The sequence below is a fragment of the Mustela lutreola genome, chromosome 8 (genome assembly GCF_030435805.1).
Source record: "Mustela lutreola isolate mMusLut2 chromosome 8, mMusLut2.pri, whole genome shotgun sequence".
Classification (NCBI taxonomy): domain Eukaryota; kingdom Metazoa; phylum Chordata; class Mammalia; order Carnivora; family Mustelidae; genus Mustela; species Mustela lutreola.
In genome coordinates, this window is record NC_081297.1 from 137,243,910 (window position 1) to 137,263,737 (window position 19,828).

At 44.2% G+C, this 19,828-nt stretch overlaps 1 protein-coding gene across 2 annotated transcripts in view; it reads left to right on the forward strand.

The window, feature by feature from the left end:
• Window positions 1-19,828, forward strand: part of FBXO7 (F-box protein 7) — a 22,792-nt gene continuing 2,964 nt past the window's right edge. Inside the window, exons 1-7 of one of the 2 annotated variants that reach the window (XM_059186782.1) lie at window positions 1-268; window positions 4,516-4,810; window positions 9,007-9,234; window positions 10,990-11,131; window positions 13,493-13,576; window positions 17,118-17,213; window positions 19,144-19,320. In XM_059186782.1, the coding sequence (XP_059042765.1) occupies window positions 147-268; window positions 4,516-4,810; window positions 9,007-9,234; window positions 10,990-11,131; window positions 13,493-13,576; window positions 17,118-17,213; window positions 19,144-19,320 (1,144 nt within the window). In that variant the 5' untranslated portion in view covers window positions 1-146. Of the gene's footprint in view, window positions 269-338; window positions 493-4,515; window positions 4,811-9,006; window positions 9,235-10,989; window positions 11,132-13,492; window positions 13,577-17,117; window positions 17,214-19,143; window positions 19,321-19,828 lie in introns of those variants that run through there. The other variant, XM_059186783.1, reaches the window with a different exon arrangement.

Consider the following 19,828-nt stretch of genomic DNA (forward strand, 5'->3'; position numbering starts at 1 on the left):
GCAGGGGCCGTGGTAGGTCCTTGTCGCCGCTCGGAAGTCCTCAATAACCCCCGCGGCTCCCGTAGTCGCCGCTCGGGGCCCGTCGCCCCGAGGTCGTCGCCGTCGCCGCCTCCGGGTCCGGGCCCCCGGGCCCTCCCGCTGCCACCATGAAGCTGCGGGTGCGGCTACAGAAGCGGACGTGGCCGCTCGAGATGCCAGACGCGGAGCCGACGCTGGGCCAGCTGCGCGCGCACCTGAGCCAGGCCCTGCTCCCCACTTGGGGCTTCAGGTAGGCGGCAGCGCGCCGCGGACCCGGGAGCAGTGCGCGGGAGCGCGCGCCCGCCGCGGGCGGTCACGTGAGGTCGGCCCCCCGCGGGGCGTCGCGGGTCGGGCGTGCCCGGGACTGCGACCGGCGCAGGTCGGGCGCGGCGCGGGCGCTGGGGCTGCAGCTCCCGGGCTCCCGGGTCGCGGAGGACATGGCCCGGCGTCCGGGGGACCCCCTTCCCTTGCAGGGTGAGCCATCGCTTCCGTTTCCGCCTCGGAGGAAACCGGGGACGGGGCGGGGCGCAGGGGTTCGGCTGGGGGCAGACCTTTCCAGGCTCTGTGGGATTCAGGTTCACCATCACCAGCTATCGCAGTGTCCCCGGGAGAAAGTCAGGAAAGTTCTAGAAGTTAGAAACCGGCCCTCTATCCGAGGCCACCTGTGAGCGGGCCGCTGCTGGGGCCGCCGGACTGTGGAGGCTGCGCTGAGTGTGCGGGGTCCCGGCCCGCGGGGAGCCCTTTGACTTCCCCGCCGCAGAGTTTTACACAGTACGGGGTGTCGGCGTGGGTCAGATCCTTTTTATTTTCCTGGCGAGCTGGAAAACTAAGATAAACGTTGGCCACGGGAGGACCCTGGAGGGCTTACAGTTTGGGGGCAGTGAGGTTGACAAGTGACGGACCAGATTCCGCTATTAATTTAGGGACTGCAAACGAGACTGCTTTGTTTCCAGAGAGTATTTTCTGGGGACAGTAATCTGGGGGTAGAGGGACAGACAGAGGGCGGACCTCTTCACATACTGAGGTAGCGAATTTGGAATTTGAGGGTACTGAGAACAGAAAAAGGCGGTCTCTGGGGCTTTTTGGGTGAATTCGTCAAAAGAAAATCTGTTAATTAAGTGGACCGTTTTTATGAGACTTTTATATACTTTGACTTTATTTTTAGAGAATAGAGTAAAATGAGGTTATATTATGAACTTCTCACCTTTCATTTTTCAGGTAAAGGCACGATATTAAAAGTAAGCCTGTTTGTCTCCAAATTAAAGATGAGATACTGACATAACTGTTAAGCGCTGTATTAAGTGACATTAAGTGCCTCTTGTTATTTTTGATGTTAAACCTAAGCGTTTTGTATGCTGATGCCATTACCCCACCATAAATCTTCAAAAGCAACTTTTTAAAAAAGATTTTTTTCGTATATCTGTATTTATATTTTATTGATATTATTTTTTAAATTAGGGGCAGTCTTGAAAGGACTTTACAAGAGCCCAGGTCAGTTTCTAATTTGAGGTTTTTGTTTTTTTTTTTTAAGATTTTATTTATTTATTTGACAGACCTAGATCACAAGTAGGCAGAGCTGCAGGGGTAGGGGGAAGTAGACTCCCCACTGAGCAGAGAGCCCCATCCCATGACCCTGAGATCATGACCTGAGCTGAAGGCAGAGGCTTTAACCCACTGAGCCACCCAGGTGCCCCTGAGTTTGTTTTTATAGTTGAGCTGGTTAACTGGAAGAAATGTAAGCTTCAGCTTCTGAAAGTAAATTCATTCTTCTGAAGTACCTGCACTTGATAAAAATGGGCCTTTTTAAAATTTAAAATGTTATTTTTAAAGTATCTTCGCTGAGAAGTGCATCTGGGATTGACATAAAATATTTTTAAAAGGCCTGGTATTTCTAAAATGGCATTTTCTTCTTTTTTTTAATTTAAAGAATTTATTTATGTATTTGACAGACAGAGATCACAAGTAGGTAGAAAGGCGGTGGCGGTGGCGCGGGTGGGGGGGGCAGGCTCCCCTCTGAGCAGAGAGCCCAATGCTATTGGGGGGGGGGTCAATCCCGGGACCCTGAATCATGACCTGAGCTGAAGTCAGAGACTTAACCCACTGAGCCACCCAGGTGCCCCTAAAATGGCATTTTCTGATAAGTTAAATTTTTTTTTTTTTTAGTTTCAGAAAACCAGTTTTAATGCCTCTGCAGAAAAGGTGTATGTTACTTTATTTTTAAAATTTTATTTATTTATTTAAAGATTGAATTTATTTATTTGACAGAGAGAGATAGCAAGAGAGGGAATACAAGTAGGGGGAGTGGGAGTAAGCAGGCTTCCCACCAAGCAGGGAGCCCAATGTAAGACTCCATCCCAGGACCCTGGGATCATGACCTGAGCTAAAGGCAGACGCCTAATGACTGAGCCACCCAGGCGACCTTGTATGTTACTTTAGAAGTAGTTTTTCCCTTTTTCTAAATGGGGACAGTAGGCCAACACTTTTATTCATCATATAATCCTTGAGCTTTTCTACAGATAGATGCTTGAATGAATATTTTGTTAGGTACTGTTAAAAAAACAAACCTTTTGCTATGACAGATGATCCATAAACACATAGTACATTTGAGGTATTTTTCTCTTTATCTGTTGGGATGGTGTTTTTTGGTGCATCTGGCAGATTTTCAATGTTTTTCAAAGGGTTTGAAAACCCTTGATAACAGAAGCATAGCAACTTATTTCCTAATAAGCAAAACTTTGGCAGTTTCTCCAACAAAGACACTGTAATTGGTAAGAAAAAAATGTCTTAACATGTGAAAGAAAACAAATGAATTACTTTGAGCATTTTTGAAAATGCAGCATTGCAAGAATCCTGTTTATTCATGATTTTCAGTAGACTTCATCCTTGGTTGACCTCTCAAAAAGTTAATTTTAAGTCAGCATTGTTGAGTGTAAACGCCTTATAAAATGTGCACTGGTTTCTTCACCACTATGTGATGAAATGATGATTATTCTCTCAGATCAGAGGAGCTATGATAAGGAAGGGAGAGTTCCTTGCTTCGGGCTGATTTGAGCTCTTACCTTGTTTAGCGGTAGGTTTTTGGATTTGTGCTATTTTCATTATAAAAGGCATTATCCATGGGGTACCTGGGTGGCTCAGGTCATGATCTCAGGGTCCTGGATTGAGTCCCGCATTGGGCTCTCTGCTTAGCGGGGAGCCTGCTTCCCACCCCCCCCCCCGCCCCCGCCTGCCTCTCTGCCTACTTGTGATCTCTGTCAGTCAAATAAATAAATAAAATCTTAAAAAAAAAAAAAAAGACCTCATACGTAACTGGTCATCAGTAAGAAAGGTGATCATGTATTTAACAGTGGTAGGGGAGAATTTATACTCGGTCCTCTACATACTCATCTTCTTGTGATTGTGAATATTCATCTAGGACATGGGTCTAGTATTTTGGAACAGACATAAGCTGACTGTTCTGTTGAGACAATGACTGGGGAGCCCTGATTTCACCTTCATCACCTTCCCAACTCATGTTTGTTGGTTGCATTTATTCCACAAATACTTTTGTTTGCCAAGTGCTGGAGAGAAATAGTTTTGAAATAGACAAGATGACTGACCTTATGAAACTTAAATTGTAGTGGGGGTGGAGAAGAGATGATAAATATGGAATTTTCAAATAGTGATGTAGTAATAAAAATAAAACATGGCAGTGGAATAGAGTGATGGAGGCTAGGCAGAAGGCATCTTGGAAGAGGTGGCACGGGAATTGAGACCCAGATGATGAGAGTCAGTCCCCGGAAGATCTGGAAGAGCAAATGCAGAGGCCCAGAGGCTGCAGTGAGGTTGATCTGTTTTGAGGAAGGGATAGAAAGCTTGCATTGAGAGAGAACAGCGATTGAGGGGTTGAGGTAGATGAGGTGGGAGAAAGGGGGAGGGTTCAAATGGTGGGTGTTGGAGGCCATGTTAGAGGTTCTGTTCCAAGTTCGAATAGAAGCCATTGGAGGATTTTCAGCAGAGCAATGATGTGACGTAGTTTGTATTTTAAAAAGACTATATTTCATTGACTGAATTTTAAGTAAGATCTTATCAATCTTAAGATGCATACTGTTTTATGTAACACTAGAGGAAAAGTTGCCAGCAATTATCCTTTGATGTGTCGTCAATTTTAAGAAGCATCCCTGTTTCAGAGATACCAGAATTACAAAAGATGTGAAGTGTGTACCTTAGAATTGGTGGGAACATGGGTTAATGATAGAGGATTACTATATCCTGCTCCCTGGGCTGGAATTGTAGCCATTAGAAATCTGTAACCTAGGCATCTGGTGATAAGAACAAGTTAATTTGGATAGTTTTTACAGAACTTTGGCTTCCTTTTTATTTTTGTTTTGATTTCATCACTTCACTCTTCCAAGATCATACCGTGTACCTTATATATGTTCTAAGTGTGTTATTGAGGGTAATGGTAGCAGGTCATGGTAGGTAGCTCTTACTATCCTTATCCATCTTTCTTGGCAGTTCCGATACCCGGTTTGCAATCACATTGAACAACAAGGATGCCCTCACTGGAGATGAAGAGACCTTGGCTTCATATGGGATTGTTTCTGGGGACTTGATATGTTTGATTCTTGAAGATGCCATTCCAGCACCTAACTTACCTTCATCCACAGATTCAGAGCATTCCTCACTGCAGAATAATGACCAACCCTCTTTGGCCGCCAGCTCCTATCAGTCCAGTGCACAGGATGAACAGCCCAGTGCTTCAGTCCAAGGACAGGCAGCCCAGACCGGCGTCTGGAGTGATGACAGTACGGTAGGTAGTAATACCAAGATGAGAAATGGGGTAGTTGAGAAAGCACACTGAATACCTCAGTTGAATTCTGTGTCCATTAGAATAATTATGATTAGTAGACCGTAGATAACATTCTTGTAGAAAATCTTAAACTGCTGAATGCCTGGACCAGTATTTGACTGGGATTCTGAAGAACCCAGATTTTACATATTTGTTTTGTTCAGACATTTACTGCTCCAGCCAAATTGTCCCTTGGTTCCTGTTGTTGCCTCCAGGCTTGCGGTTCCGAGCAGAGCTGCTCTAGTCTGCTCTGCTCACTAAGGCTGTACAGAGTCCGCTTACTTCCAGAGTACTTGCAGGACGCTTACACCTGGGTTCTGAGTGTATCTCACACTCTGTGCTGACATGAATTTGCAAATAAGAATGTTGTCTTCTTCCCAAACCAGCTGCCCTTTCTGTTGGTGGCATTACTGTCTTCCTGAGCTTGAGACCCTGCAGTGATCTTTTGACTCCTTCGATAAGCCCTGTCCGTTCCTCTCTCCATTCCAGGCTTCTAGTGTCTGTCCTACAGTCTGCTTTCTGGGTTCATCTTTTTCCTGCACATTTTTGATTATGTTGTTCCCTTGCTCTCTAGTAACTCTGTGTCATTAATACACCTGTGCTTACAATTTTTGAGCTGAAAAAGACCCAACTGTCTCTAGTTTAATTCTTGTCATATTACAGAGAGGGAAAATATTGTCTCTCTTCCTAGTTTTTAAGGCTTTTTAGGGCTGCTTTCTGTTCTTCCCGCCAGTAAGCTATCATCTCCAGTCAGACCAGACTCCTTATCATGTCTCCTATACCAGCTGGCACATTCACACGTTCCCGTGTGCGCGTGCGCACACACTGTACCTGCTGCTTCATGCCTTTGCTCTTGCTGTTTGCCAAGCCTGGAATGCACCACCTTCCCTCCCTCTCCTGTCTGTGCCTGTCTTCCAAGGCCCCGCCAGCCACAGTCCGTGATTGTCTTTAATTTCTCAGTATTGATTATCTTTACTGCCTTGTAAACACCTCATTATTTATTATCCTGTCTTTTGATTTCTTGTATGGCACAAATGATCACATATATCACTTAATTTTTTAATTCTACATATATGCCATCATGTTCACAGTTTTTTGTGTGTATACATGTTACTTCAGCTTATTTCCCCCCCCCCCACCCCCAGGCCTTAAACATTTGTGAGTGTTAAGTATGCATTATGCTTGTCATATGTAGACAGATATTAAGAAATGCTTTTTAAAAGATCGGTAAAATATGAAAATCATCTATGTTGAGGTTTTTTTGTTTGTTAGTTTTTGAGAGAGTGCACTTGAGCAGAGGGATGGGGAGAAGGGCAGAGGGAGAGAGAATCTTGAGCAGGTGCCACACCTAGTGAGGAGGTTGACTCGGGGCTTGATCTCACGACCCTGAGATCATGGCCTGAGCCAAGATCAAGAGTCGGATGCTTACCAGACTCAGGCGCCCCAGAGATTTTTTAATAATAGTATTGAAAGAGATTAAGCAGTTTAAAAAAGGCTTTGTAAAGCTCAAAGTATTTTTATGATTTTTTTAGAAATTATCTCTCTGTTTATGTTTCATGGAGGTTATTTAGGGAGTAATTAATAGATTATTTAGCCACATATTTAAATTGTGTTTTTGAATCTTCTTTGTTGATAAACTCAGATTCTGGTAGAAGGGTCCATTCCTTTTACTTGTGTACTTGTAAAATACCCAGCAAGAACGTTTCATGGTGTATCTGACACTTACTTTACTAGTTTCCTTTTGGAAAATTTTGACAAATTAGTATTGCTTCAGGTTAATTTCAGTTCTAAAAGCACGTTGTTTCGTATTCTAAGACTTGTACAGGGTGACTGTAGAGTCTTAGGTGGAAGGTGAGCTTGAAATCTCCTGTACGTATGCTGTAAGTGCTTGCAGCAGCATGCTCTCACTCACTGTAGAAGTCTTAGTAAGGGAAACAGCTGGGTACAACAGGAAGCAATGGGAAGATTTTACTCTTGTAATTAAGTGTGAATTAATTTTCTTATTTCGTATATTTGGGAATTCTAGTGCCTGTTGAATCTTTGATGGAAAATGGGGATAACCGGGTATCGACCCTAATGTTAGCCCTAAGCTGACTTTTAATTACTTGTCCCTATAATTTGTAAATGACATGACAAGTGATCAAGACAAATAGAGAGGTGGTGCTGAACATTTTTTCCCATTTCTGCAATGCATGAAGAGTGTGATAAGTATTCACAATCATATCAGAATGACGCAGAATGTCAGTGGTTCTCATGGAGTGGGAGGAAGGTTGCATAAGCTCACCGGGGATTCTGATATCTTTCTCCACGGCGTTATAAGTTTAGGGTAACTTTTAATATTTTTTTCACATGTATTGTATTACTTACTGTTAGTAAGTAGTAAATAGCTAAAAGTTGGATAGATCAGTAAGAAGTGAAGAGCTTACTTCATATTTTAGGTGTTAAATGGTTTTAATAAGTAGTTCTATTCAAAAATGTGATGGCGCCTCCTTTTTAGGTAGTGCGAATTGTCACTGGCCTCTAGGTTTTAACAAATGAATTTGGATCTTTTCCAGAAGTTAGTAAGGGCTAGGTCCTCAGGGATTTTGGAAGAACAGCCTCTTGCTCCCTTATATATTTCTACCCTTTCATCTGTCCTACATAATTTTTAATTTCCTCTGTCCCTTCTTTCATGGAAATACGAACTTAAAGAGAAGAACCATGTGTTTTGCATCAAGAGTTGAGCACATGTGTAGGAAACAAACCTGATCAAAATTAATATAGGTCACATAGTCTTCCTGAAGCAGCATATTGTGTCTGAAAGCCTGAACTGCGAGTCTGGAGATTTTGATTCAGTTCAGGTTTTTATTAGCTGTTAACCTTAATTATGTTATTTAATCTGAATCACAATGAAAACATGTATAAAAGGGCAACATCATCTGACTTGCCTGTTTTATAGAATTTTTGTATGGTGCGAATGAGAAGACCCTGAGGACAAAGCAATCAGTAGGAGATTGTAAGATAACAGTCCTTAACACTGGCTCAGCAAGCGTTTGTCGAGCACCTACTAAGCGCCAGGCATGGTCCTGGGATTACAAAAGTAGCTGACGTGGAGTCTGTTCCTCTCTGAGCTGCGGTCCTGGTGGGATGTAGATGCGTAATCAGGAGGGTGCAGTGCAGTGCCATTGGGTGCAGTAGTCAAGGCCTCTGCCGGGCAGGGGGGCAGTCGCCGCTGCCTGTTTGGCACCGGCGAGGAGCGCCGGTGTGGGGAGGGTGGCAGGGAGTGGGCTTGACAGAGTCCGGGACCGATGAAGTGATAAAGGGCCTTGTATGCTAAGGAGGTTTAGCAGTTTGGACTTCATTTTCTAGGCCTGTGTTTCTCAGCATTTTGTCTACGAAACACTTCTTTCCTGCGATTGTGAGGAGGTGTTACAGAGCATTGGGGAAGAAGGGTGGTGTTTCTTGGCTAAGTGTCATACACGTTATTACTGGAATTGTCAGCGCTCTGTAATGCCACAGTGGATTGTGTGAATGTGGAGGGTGAGGGTCGGGGGCTGTAGCTTCCAGTAGCATTTTCCAAACTTCATTGATCGTGGAACTCATTTTCTGAGGACATCTAGGGTTACGTTCCAAGGCACAATTTAGGGAAATGCTGCTGCCTGCATTGGGGGACCGCTGGGAAGTTTTAAGCTTGGACATGGGCCACAGTTGGATTGTTAATCATCAGAAACTCTGGCAGCTGTGGGTGAAATGTCTTAGTAGAGAGTGGAATCGCGGATACTTGGATACAACGGATACAGCCGTTGTCGGAGCTGGGCGGTGAATGGGTCTGAAGTAGCATTGGGGAGCCATAGGGGCAGAGTTCGGGGTTAGTTGGGAGGTAGATTCAGTGGAACTTGGAAGACCGAGCACATGGAGTTGAGGACAGTGGAGCGAGAAGGCCGGGATGGTGTCCAGGTTTGGGGCACACTGACCGGAACTCGCGGGGGTGAGCGGCTCGGGCTGGGGGAGTAGATGGCCGCTCGTTTATTTAGGAGAGCTCGCTTAAAACGTGTCCCGTTTCTGAAACGAAAGTGCTGTGGCTTTGAGCACAAATCTGAGTTCGCTTTAGGGTACAAAGTAAACTGCAGAAATAAAAGCCTGCTTAATGAATTCATGCTTTTTGTTTTCTTTTTCAGTCGGGGCCCGGTCAGACTTTCGAAGCTGGGTCGGTTCAAGATGTTGTGGACATGGAAGAAGGCACAGGTGTCTTTCCCTCGGAACCCATGCTCTGCAGCGAGTCGGTGGAAGGGCAGGTGCCACATTCGTTAGAGATCCTGCATCAGTCAGCGGACTGTTCTAATGCCAACGATGCCTTGATAGTATCGGTGCATCTGCTCATGTTGGAGTCAGGTTACATACCTCAGGTAAGGCGACAGGCAGAAATCAAACCTGTTAGGGCTTCAGTTTCCCATTGGGAGTGGGGTGTATTGATAAACATCACTAGGGTATTGTGGTTTTCTAGATTTCTGTATTAAAAACAGAAGATTATGTCTGGTGATATGTAATAAACTATGGCCAAGAATGTGGGATGGGTATATCTATATGGTTGACTCGCTGGGTTTTTATGTTAATGGCTCTGAATTGCCAGTAATCCAGTAAGATTCAGTTAGGAAGAGGGACATTGCTTGCTTGCTTGCTTGCTTCCTTCATTCTCCATTTGGTAAGTATGTACCTGTGACAGTGTAGTGCTTTGTCCCCACTGTCAGGTTGCTCCCAGTCCAGGGAAGAGAGACAGTTTATAGTCCATCCTACTGTATTGGTGACATCCTAGGAGAGATGTCTAAGTATGTGGGATGCCAGGAGTCACAGAGGAGAACAGTTAGAGCTTCTCCAGCCTTGGTGTGCCTAAGAATACTTAGGGATCTTACTAATGCAGATTTTGATTTATTTACTTTGTTTTTAAATTTTATTTGAGAGAGATAGAGAGCATGAGCAGAGAGAGGGAGGAGCAGGCTCTCCACTGAGCCAGGAGCCCGATGTGAGGCTCGATCAGGACCTGGGGATCATGACCTAAGCTGAAGGCAGATGCTTAACCGACTGAGCCCCCCAAGCGCCCCTGCAGATTTGGAATTAATAAGGCTAGGGTGAAGCCAGAGACCCTGCATCCATGTTATGAGTGACAGAGATGTAGAGCAGTTCAGTGACTGTTGTGCCATGTCATTGTGTAGCATGCCATGCCTGGGGCCAGGAGTTAGGATGTAAAGATCCTGGGATAAGTGCTTGTCTGCAAGGAGTCTGTAACTTGGGGAGAGAAACAAAAAGAAAATTATGATGTATTATGATAGAAGTGTGTAACGATAGAAATATGAATAGAAGGTTGGGATCAAAGAGAATGGCATGATTTTTTTAAATAAATGGCCTGACAAACAAAATGGTAATTGAGCTATGGGTCTTGAATGGTCTTATATGGCTTTGCTGGGCAAAAAAGTGAGTCTTTGATGAGAGAAATCAATCCCTGTCTCTGATGTTATTATATCTACTCGAAAAACGTTTTGATGAAGGATAATATATTGTAACTTTTTCTATCAAAATTTTATTAATGAGAGGGGCGCCTGGGTGGCTCAGTGGGTTAAAGCCTCTGCCTTCGGCTCAGGTCATGTTCCTAGGGTCCTGGGATCAAGCCCCGCGTCGGCCTCTCTGCTCAGCAGGGAGCCTGCTTCCTCCTCTCCCTCTCTGCCTGCCTCTCTTCTACTTGTGATCTCTGTCTGTCAAATAAATAAATAAAATCTTAAAAAATTAAAAAAAATTTTATTAATGATGATAGTCATGATTTGGCAAATTTGATTAAGGGGTCTGTATGGAGTGCGTGTTTCCAGACAAATTAGGGGACTCTTGGATTTTTGGTCTTTTTTTTTTTTTTTTTTAAATACTTTATTTTTTATTTATTTGACAGAGAGAGATCACAAGTAGGCAGAGAGGCAGGCAGAGAGAGGAAGGGAAGTAGGCTCCCTGCTGAGCAGAGAGCCTGATGTGGGGCTTGATCCCAGGACCCTGGGATCATGACCTGAGCCGAAGGCAGAGGCTTTAACCCACTGAGCCACTCAGGTGCCCCGGATTTTTAATCTTTTGAGAGTAACGCTTTTCTTCCTTACTCGTTTCTCTTTGCTTTCACTCCCCAGGGGACCGAGGCTAAAGCCCTGGCCATGCCAGAGCAGTGGAAGTCGGGCGGCGTGTATAAGCTGCGGTACACGCATCCTTTGTGCGAGGGCGGCTTGGCTGCTCTCACGGGTGTGCCTCTGGGAGCCCTGCTTGTCATAAACGGTAACTGGCTGGCCCGCTCACCGCTGTAACTTCACCAGAGCTGACCTATTCTTCTCCAGATGTCTAGCTGCTTTGGTGATTGGCGCTCATGGTCTAGTCGAGGCTTTCCCAGCTCCGCGTAGTCCCTAGGCCGCTGATCACACAAGTCGGCAAGGTGCTGGACGACTTGGGTCGCCCTTGTGGCGGCTGGCTTCTGGGCCAGGGCAGGCGCTGGCCGGCTGTCCTCACCTCGTGGTGTTCTTGCTCCGAGGGTGTTGTGATCATCGGAATGAGAGGATCTCTTATGTAAGAGCTCTTTGTGCTGCGGGGGACTTTTTTATGTTTATTTTCTTGACCGAGGTCAGGAAGTGAGCGAAGGGAAGAGGTGAGATTGAGCGGGGGTCGCTTTTTATCCCGTTTGGTGTCTCTGAAGAGTAATGCGTAGACATGCGGCTGAGCACGGCCTGTGTGTGTGTGTGTGTGTGTGTGTGTTTGCTCCCTGACCCGAGCCACAGGAACGTCACTGAGTAGTTGCTTTTTCTGCTTCTCTTTCCTATGGGCAGTTTCCCAAGGATGGCAGTCCGTTCCATTTTTGTATTTCATTTGAACTCAGATGCCACCCACAAGTCCATACGTCTACAGTGGTCTGTGGAATCGTCCCATAGTCTCATGTTCCGGAGAGCCAGTGGAGTGAATAGAATCTTTCTTTTCTGCTCTCTTGATTGTTGAGATTTATCCCTTTAGTTAAAAAAGATAGTTTGATGAGATTGGGGTGACGGCATTTTTGATTCTTCAGGACAGCCTGCCTTTTGTGTAGCAAAGACGGTTGCCTCAATGCGCCTTCGCCCCGAGGTCTCAGCGGCCGCTGTTCCGCTGAGGCTGGGGAGAGGCCTAGTGGGGCCCGAGGGAGCACTCAGACCTCCAGCCGCACCACGTTCACCTGTTGCGTTTATCGAGGTCCCTTGTAGGACTTTGTTTGAAAAATGTTCTGCAAAAATTGATTTTGAAAACCACCGTCCTACCCTGTCTTTATCTTGGAAATGAAAGATCATTTGTGGTCCCCTGTGATGTGATTTCTGCTACTTCCCTTTAATCACTAGATTCTTTGAAATGCTCCTTTCAAGGCTCAGATTTCAACAGCTTTAACGGCTCCGGTGGCATTCCACGTTTGTCAGGATGTGGCTGTCTGATGTGGGACTAGCCGTGTCTCCTCAGCGTTCCTCCCAAGAGCCCAAGAGACGTCCAGCTGAGCGTTCTTGCACACGCAGGGGCGACCCTTTCTGCCTCTCCCAGGGGCTCTGCTCCATCAGGTCGTAACTTGCAAGGCTGAAGCTACCCGGTCGTGACCACGAGGTGGTTTCTTCCAAAAGCACTTTAACAACATGCATAATAGCTTCTGTTCACTGGTTTCGGGCTACGTAGCATACAGAGAATGGCTGCGAGGTCTCGCGATGGTGTTTCTTCATTTCTCTTATATTGTTGTTTTACTGTTCTCGGCACATTGGCTGCTCGCAGACTTGCGTGGCAACCGGCCATTCCAGGCTTCATTCTCTGAAAAGGAGCAGTGTGTCCTTAAGTCTTTCCTTCACCGAGGACCTCCTGCTCCGTGCACATGTGCCTAAGCACAGCCTGGGCTCTTTCATGGAATGAGATAAAGTGCGCCTTTGTGTGCACGGCTAAAACTGAACCCTCTGGTGATGTCAAGAATAGTGGTTCTTTGCATCTAGAAAGAGATGATGTTGTGAAAACTAACAGGATTCTTTTAATAAACAAGGGAAGACTCCTTGCCAACGGTTAAATAAAAAAATAGTTGGAATTTTTAGTGACTTTATTAGAAATAACAATTTTATTATGTTTAACAGTCTCCTGTTAACCTTGTTGCATATCTTTCAATTACTAATAAGCCTTCAATTACTAAGAACATTTCAATTACTAATAATCCACTAATACGTAGTGGATTTTTTTTTTTTAAGATTTTATTTATTTGACAGAGTGAGAGAACACAAGCAGGTAGAGCAGCAGAGGGAGAGGGAGAAGCAGGCTCCCCACTGAGCAGGGAGCCTAATGTGGGGCCCGATCCCAGGACCCTGGGACCACGACCTGAGCCAAAGGCAGTCATTTAACCAACTGAGTCACACAGGCGCCCCTACCTAGTGGATTTTATATAAAGGGTGCATACTTCAGTTTTTAAGGGTGTTGTAGAATAATTAATTTGGTGTGGTGGCAGGTTTACACTTTGCTGTGAGGGAAGGAAATAAGCTTAGAGCAGTTTGTTTTCTTTTGTGTCCTTCGTATGCTGGGGCAGGGAGATGCAAGCCCATGCTAAGACGTGAAGGCCATTGGTGAACTGACGAGTTATTTGTCTCTTTTGCTTATTTACAGCCACACTAAAGATCAATAGTGAGCTCAGAAGTGTGAAAAGGTTGCAGCTGCTGCCGGGATCATTTATTTGCGAAGCTGAACCAGGTAGGAAAAGCATGATCGAACTTTGGGGATGAAGCTTTGAGAGGTTCACTTTAGAAGAACTGAAAGGTAATGTCTGAGAGACTGAAAATTCCTGAATGAGATTAAAGCAAATTCCTCGTAGGAAACTCAGGAGGGTTTTACTGTCCTCCTATGGCTTGGAGTGGTGCCGTGGGGTAGTGGCATTGACAGCAGGGTCTTTGAGGGAAGGCTCCCTAGATCTAGGTCTTTGCTTGAAGGCCTAGATACTTACTCTTTTAGTTCCCTGGAGACTCTATCCCTGAGGTCCATGAACTCCCACAGACCAAAACTGATGAGAGAAGGTGATGTCAGGAAGCTTACTTATAATGGTCTCTGAACACTTATCGTCACGCCAGACCAGTGTTGTTACTGCTTTTTCTCACATCTTAATTTTATTTTATTTTTTTCAGTGTTCATAGATTCATTGTTTATGCACCACACCCAGTGCTCCGTGCAATACGTGCTCTCTTTAGTACCCACCACCAGGCTCATCCATCCCTCCACCCCCTTCCCCTCCAAAACCCTCATTATGTTTCTCAGAGTCCACAGTCTCTCGTGGTTCATCTCTGCCTCTGATTTCCCCCAATTCACTTTTCCTTTCCTTTTCCTAATGTCTTCCATGTTATTCCTTATGCTCCACAAGTAAGTGAAACCATATGATAATGGACTGTCTTTGCTTAACTTATTTCACTCAGCATAATCTCCTCCAGTCCCGTCCATGTTGATACAAAAGTTGGGTATTCATCCTTTCTGATGGCTGAGTAATACTCCATAGTGTATATGGACCACATCTTCCTTAGCCATTCGTCCGTTGAAGGGCATCTTGGCTTTTCCCACAGTTTGGCGACTGTGGCCATTGCTGCTAAGAACATTGTGGGTACAGATGGCCCTTCTTTTCACTAACATCATTTGGGGTAAATATAGTGAAATTGCAGGGTCATAGGGAAGCTCTCTATTTTTAATGTCTTAAGGAATCTCCACACTGTTTTCCAAAGTGGCTGTACCAACTTGCATTCCCACCAGCAGTGTAAGGGGGTTCCCCTTTCTCCACATCCTCTCCAACACTTGTTGTTTACTGTCTTGTTAATTTTGGCCGTTCTGACTGGTGTAAGGTGGTATCTCAGTGTGGTTTTGATTTGAATTTCCCTGACGACTAACGATGATGGACATTTTTTCATGTTAGACCAGAGACCAGTGTTTTCTTAGTCCTCTTTGCATTATCAATCCCCTGAGGAGCCTTTACAGAATTTGTCCCCCACTCATTCTCTTCCCATGGAATTTTAATACCATAGATACAAGTATTTTCATTTGTGTACTCTGACTCTTTGGACAGTCACAAAGCAATGGTATAGCTAGGGTTTTGTTTTGTTTGCCAAGAACCAGTTTTGGTCCTGTTGTGGATACTGCACCTGGTAGTGGACACTGCACAGGTAGATGAACTAGACTGATAAATCTGTAAAGACGGTCTTACCACTGGGACCAGAAAAACTTGAAATTCCTTGGCCACAACACTTTAGTCATCTTGACACTAGAGAGGACCTGCTATGGGGAGCAGAAATACTCTCTACTCCACAGTAGTAGAGGTACCATTTTACAGATTAGGAGATAGGTCTAGAGAAGGTTAAATTACTTTAAGATCACAGAGCTAATAAATGGTGGAATTTAGGATTGGAATAGATTTGATTCCTGAGCCTATTTGTTTTTGAGAGATTTTACTTATTTGAGAGAAAGAGAGAGAGCACAAGAGGGGACAGTCAGAGGGAGAAGCAGACTCGTTGCTGAGCAGGGAGCCCTACATGGGACTTGGGACCTTGGGATCATGACCTGAGCTGACGGCAGACGTTTAACCGACTGAGCTACCCAGGTGCCCTTCCTAAGCCTATTTTTAAAAGACAACTTCTATAGGAATATAGCTCAGATTCATATTCCTCATCTGGTTTCTGTTAAAGAGGAAGTAGGGGGTGCCTGGATGGCTCAGTTGTTAGGGGTCTGCCTTCGGCTTAGGCCATGATCGCAGGGTCCTGGGATCGAGGCCCACATCGGCCTCTTTGCTCCGCTGGAAGCTTCTCCCTCTCTCACTTCCCCTACTTGTGTTCCCACTCTGGCTGTCTCTCTCTGCCAAATAAATAAATAAAATCTTTATTTTAAAAAAGAGGAAGTAAAAGGGGAGGAAGAAAATTAATACTGTTCTATTATGCTAAGTTTATGGACTATATTAACTAAATATTTTTAATATAGTACTTTTATGTTGGGTAGGGTTATTTAACACTGCCCATCTGACAAGTCATTTTGATTACTTTTTACTGTGACTTATAGTACAGTACCTAATCTATACTTATGAATAAGTTCCTGATTACTTTTATAGTAGGTAACTGAAGGAAAAAGCTTGTTTAAAAAAGTCAGTTTTCACATTTCAAAAAAGGCCGTGAACCAAACTGATTTTTAAATATCTTGGCATTTAAGTTCAAGTCCATGGTAGTTCATGCAACGAAGATAGCAAACAAATGACGAAGAGCGTTCTATTTCTTATAGATGGCGAAGTGTGCCTAGTTCAGGATGGGGGGAGCACACATGTACTGACGATCTGTAATGCGCCTGGCCCCGTGCACGGACCTTTACATTTTAACCACTCTTAGGTGCACCGGTGGTGTCGCCTTTAAGTAGGTGAGCAAACAGGTGTTGGATCAGGGGGGTCGGAGCCCGGTAGAGCTACACCGGAACTGCGGTGGGAGCATGGGTGGCATCTGGCCGGGCTTCCCATGCTACAGTGTATCTATAGGTGAATCATCCAGGGATCTTAGGAAAATGCAGGTTCCAGTGTGAAAATGTGGGTCTGTGGTAGGGCCCAAGATTCAGTTGTGCTCCTGAACAGTGTCCAGGTGATGGCCGTCCTGGTGGTCTGGACCCACACTGCGGAGTGGCAGTGGAGTGACCTAAATGCGTTGGAGCCAGACTTAGGTGTGGCTAAGACTTACTGTGAGGCCTTGGGTGTCTTTCAGTATCTGTCCTGTTTTTAACATGGGGGTCAGGGTATTTGTCTCCTACTTCGGGGGAACTACTGATGTGAAAGAGCTTGAAGAATGCTTGACATGGTTCCCAACACCTGGTCGTCAGGAGACGGGGATAGTGCTCCTTCTGCTGGGACCTGAGGAGCGGTCCCCCGCTGGGCTCTCCCAGTACCTGGACAGTGGGGCAGGCGCTCAGGAAATCATGTTGTGTCTACAATTCTCAGCCCACAGTTTGTCCTACTATAATTGTAACCTGTGAGCTTGTACGTTGCCTGCAGCTCTGTTGAAATGGTGAGATTTCTAGCGTTACATCTGAGAGTTAGTTTCCAGAGCGCCAAACGATACATTTCTTCATCTGCTAGAGACTGTGGTTCGTGTCTCTCCAGGCAGGAATTACTTGTGAAAATATACCACTTTGATCTGGCAGAAGTAGAGGATACCATTTCAGGTTTTGCCATTTCAGGTTGTGCCATTTGATTTTGTGTTTCAATTTTTCATTAAAAAATATATTTTAGGGGCAAGTGTAGCCAAGATATACAAAGATCTTCAGAAGCTCTCTCGTCTCTTCAAAGACCAGCTGGTGTATCCTCTTCTGGCTTTTACCCGACAAGGTGAGAGATGATAAATGATCCCAGGTCGGACGGCTGGAAAGAACAGTAGTTTACATGCTAAGCCTGTGACTCTGATATAAGACTTTGCCTCTTTTCTCCTCTTAGTGAAGTTCTGTTCTTCAACTAAGCATTAATGTTAATTCCTTAACGTTATATACTTCCTTTTTGTATTTCCTCAGCATTTTGTGTATCTCTGTTGTAGCCTATCTTCCATTGTATCATAATTGTTGACATGAGTTCTTTCCGCCTGTGGTTTATATATCTTGAAAGTAGGGAATAGGCCCTGGGTCTGGTCCATAATAGGTGTTCAATAAATAATAACGGAGAGTCTGTAAATTGGGTTTTAAGTTTTTTTAAACATGATTTATTGGGGTTCTATGCTAGGTATTATGGATATTTCACATGCATTCTTTATTTTTTTCAAGATTTTATTTACTTATTTGACAGAAAGAGAGAGATCACAAGTAGGCAGAGAGGTAGGCAGAGAGAGGGGGAAGCAGGCTCCCTGTTGAGCAGAGAGGCTGATGCCGGGCTCGATCCTAGGACCTTGAGATCATGACCTGAGCTGAAGGCAGTGGCTTAACCCACTGAGCCACCCAGGCACCCCCACATGCGTTCTTTTTTAATGCTAACAAGTTTGAAAGAGATTTTAGTCTCATTGTATAGGTGAAGAAACTATTTTTGTGAGGTTTTGTAATTCATTCAGAGTTCTCATATTAGCGAGCTCTTACTTATGTTGTAGTAAAAAAACACTTTAAAATCTCAGTGACTCAAAGCAAACAGTGTACTGTTCTCACTCACGTATGTATTGTGTAGGGGTTAGCTGTGACTGAAGGAGTAGTCCTTCTCCAGGACATGCTCTTGTAGCAGAGGGAAAAGGCCAGTGGCCCAGCCGCGTGTTGGTTCTTTAAGCTTTTGCTTGGAGGTGATGTGCCACTTCCACTCATATTTCACTGCACAAAACCAATCAAAATGGCCAAGCCTGATGGCAGTAGAGTGGGGAAGTGCAATTAGAGGCTAGAAAATGAGAATCCTGATCTACTGTAGTCCTTTAGCTGGAATGTATACAGATTTGTATACTCAGATTTATACAAATACGTATGTGGCTTTCATTAACTCTGTATATTGAGATATTTTAGGTCTCCAGTTGCATGCGCCCAGGCTGCTATTGCCATAGTTTTCTTCTTTAGATGGTGATAGTAGAAGAGAAAAATATGAATTTTAAAACCTTTTATTGGATTTCGATTATCTTCGCTAGTGGAGAACAATATCACATCTATTTCAAGGTGCTAATACTAAACCATTTTCATTTGACTTTGGAAGATGATGTTCTTTTCCCTTCTTGACTTGCCTCTGAAATTGATCTTACTTCCTTTTTTGCCTAGCCTGCTAGACTGCAGATAATATTGCTGCCTAACACTTGAGTGTTTGTTCTGACCACTCTGTGTGTATCCAGACATTGAATTCTCCTCAGGGAGGTGGGCAGTACTAGTCCCCCATCTTACAGATTAGGAAGTTGAATTATAGTTTAAGTAACTTGTCCCAAGGCACACAGCTGATAAGTGGCAGCATTAAGAACCAGTTACAAAAGCCAACATCCGTCTTTCGTAGTTGAGTAGAGAAGTCTTTGTTGCATTGACTATTGCTCGGAACAAGGGAGGCCATTGGCTAACATTTAGAAGTTGTCAAAGTTACTTATTTGGTCTGTATTAAAAAGTATTCATCTTTTCAGTAAATCGTTGAGGGAATAACGGACTTAGTAGTAGCCATCTGGTTGACCTGGGGTTAAAAGTTTATTGGAGGTGTCACATACTTGGGTTGTGGAGATAACCCTCTAATTTGTCACTTAGGAACAAGTTGGTAACTGTTAAATACGTGGGGAAAGCTCGATGTTCTTTACTTAGTGATACTTCTTCTTTTTTCTTTGCAGCACTGAACCTACCAGACGTGTTTGGGTTGGTAGTCCTTCCTTTGGAGCTGAAGCTGCGGATCTTCCGACTTCTAGATGTTCGTTCTGTTCTTTCTTTGTCTGCAGTTTGTCGTGACCTCCTTATTGCTTCAAATGACCAGCTGCTATGGAGATGTTTGTATCTGCGGGATTTTAGAGGTGATTGTTACGATAACATGTGAATCTCTTTCTTACTAAGGTCTTAATTATTTAGCTCACCAAGTTTTTAGTTGTAGGCTCTTTTTTTTTTTGAGCGTTGCAAATAATCATAATTATAGCCTTATATATAAGCCTTATATATATATATATAGCCATATATGTGTGTGTATATATATATATATATATCCTTATCGGAAGGAGATTCTAAGCCTCATATACTTTTGCCTATATCCTGAAAACTCTTCCCAGTCTTATTTGTGTTCTCCATAAGTAGACTAGTAGACGTAGAATATTTCAGGAATTTTGAAAATTTTGGAAATTAGAAAAATTTCAAGTTTATTCTTTCTTTTTAGAACATCCTCCATTTGTGACTTAGTCTGGTACATTTCCAAGCTCCCATGGTTGTGACCTTGTGCACAAGTTAAGAGAGCCCTGCTTGCTTCTGTGTGGCCTTATTTCCATATAGTCTGATTTATGGTGACCTGGTGATCACTGTAGCAGTGATGAT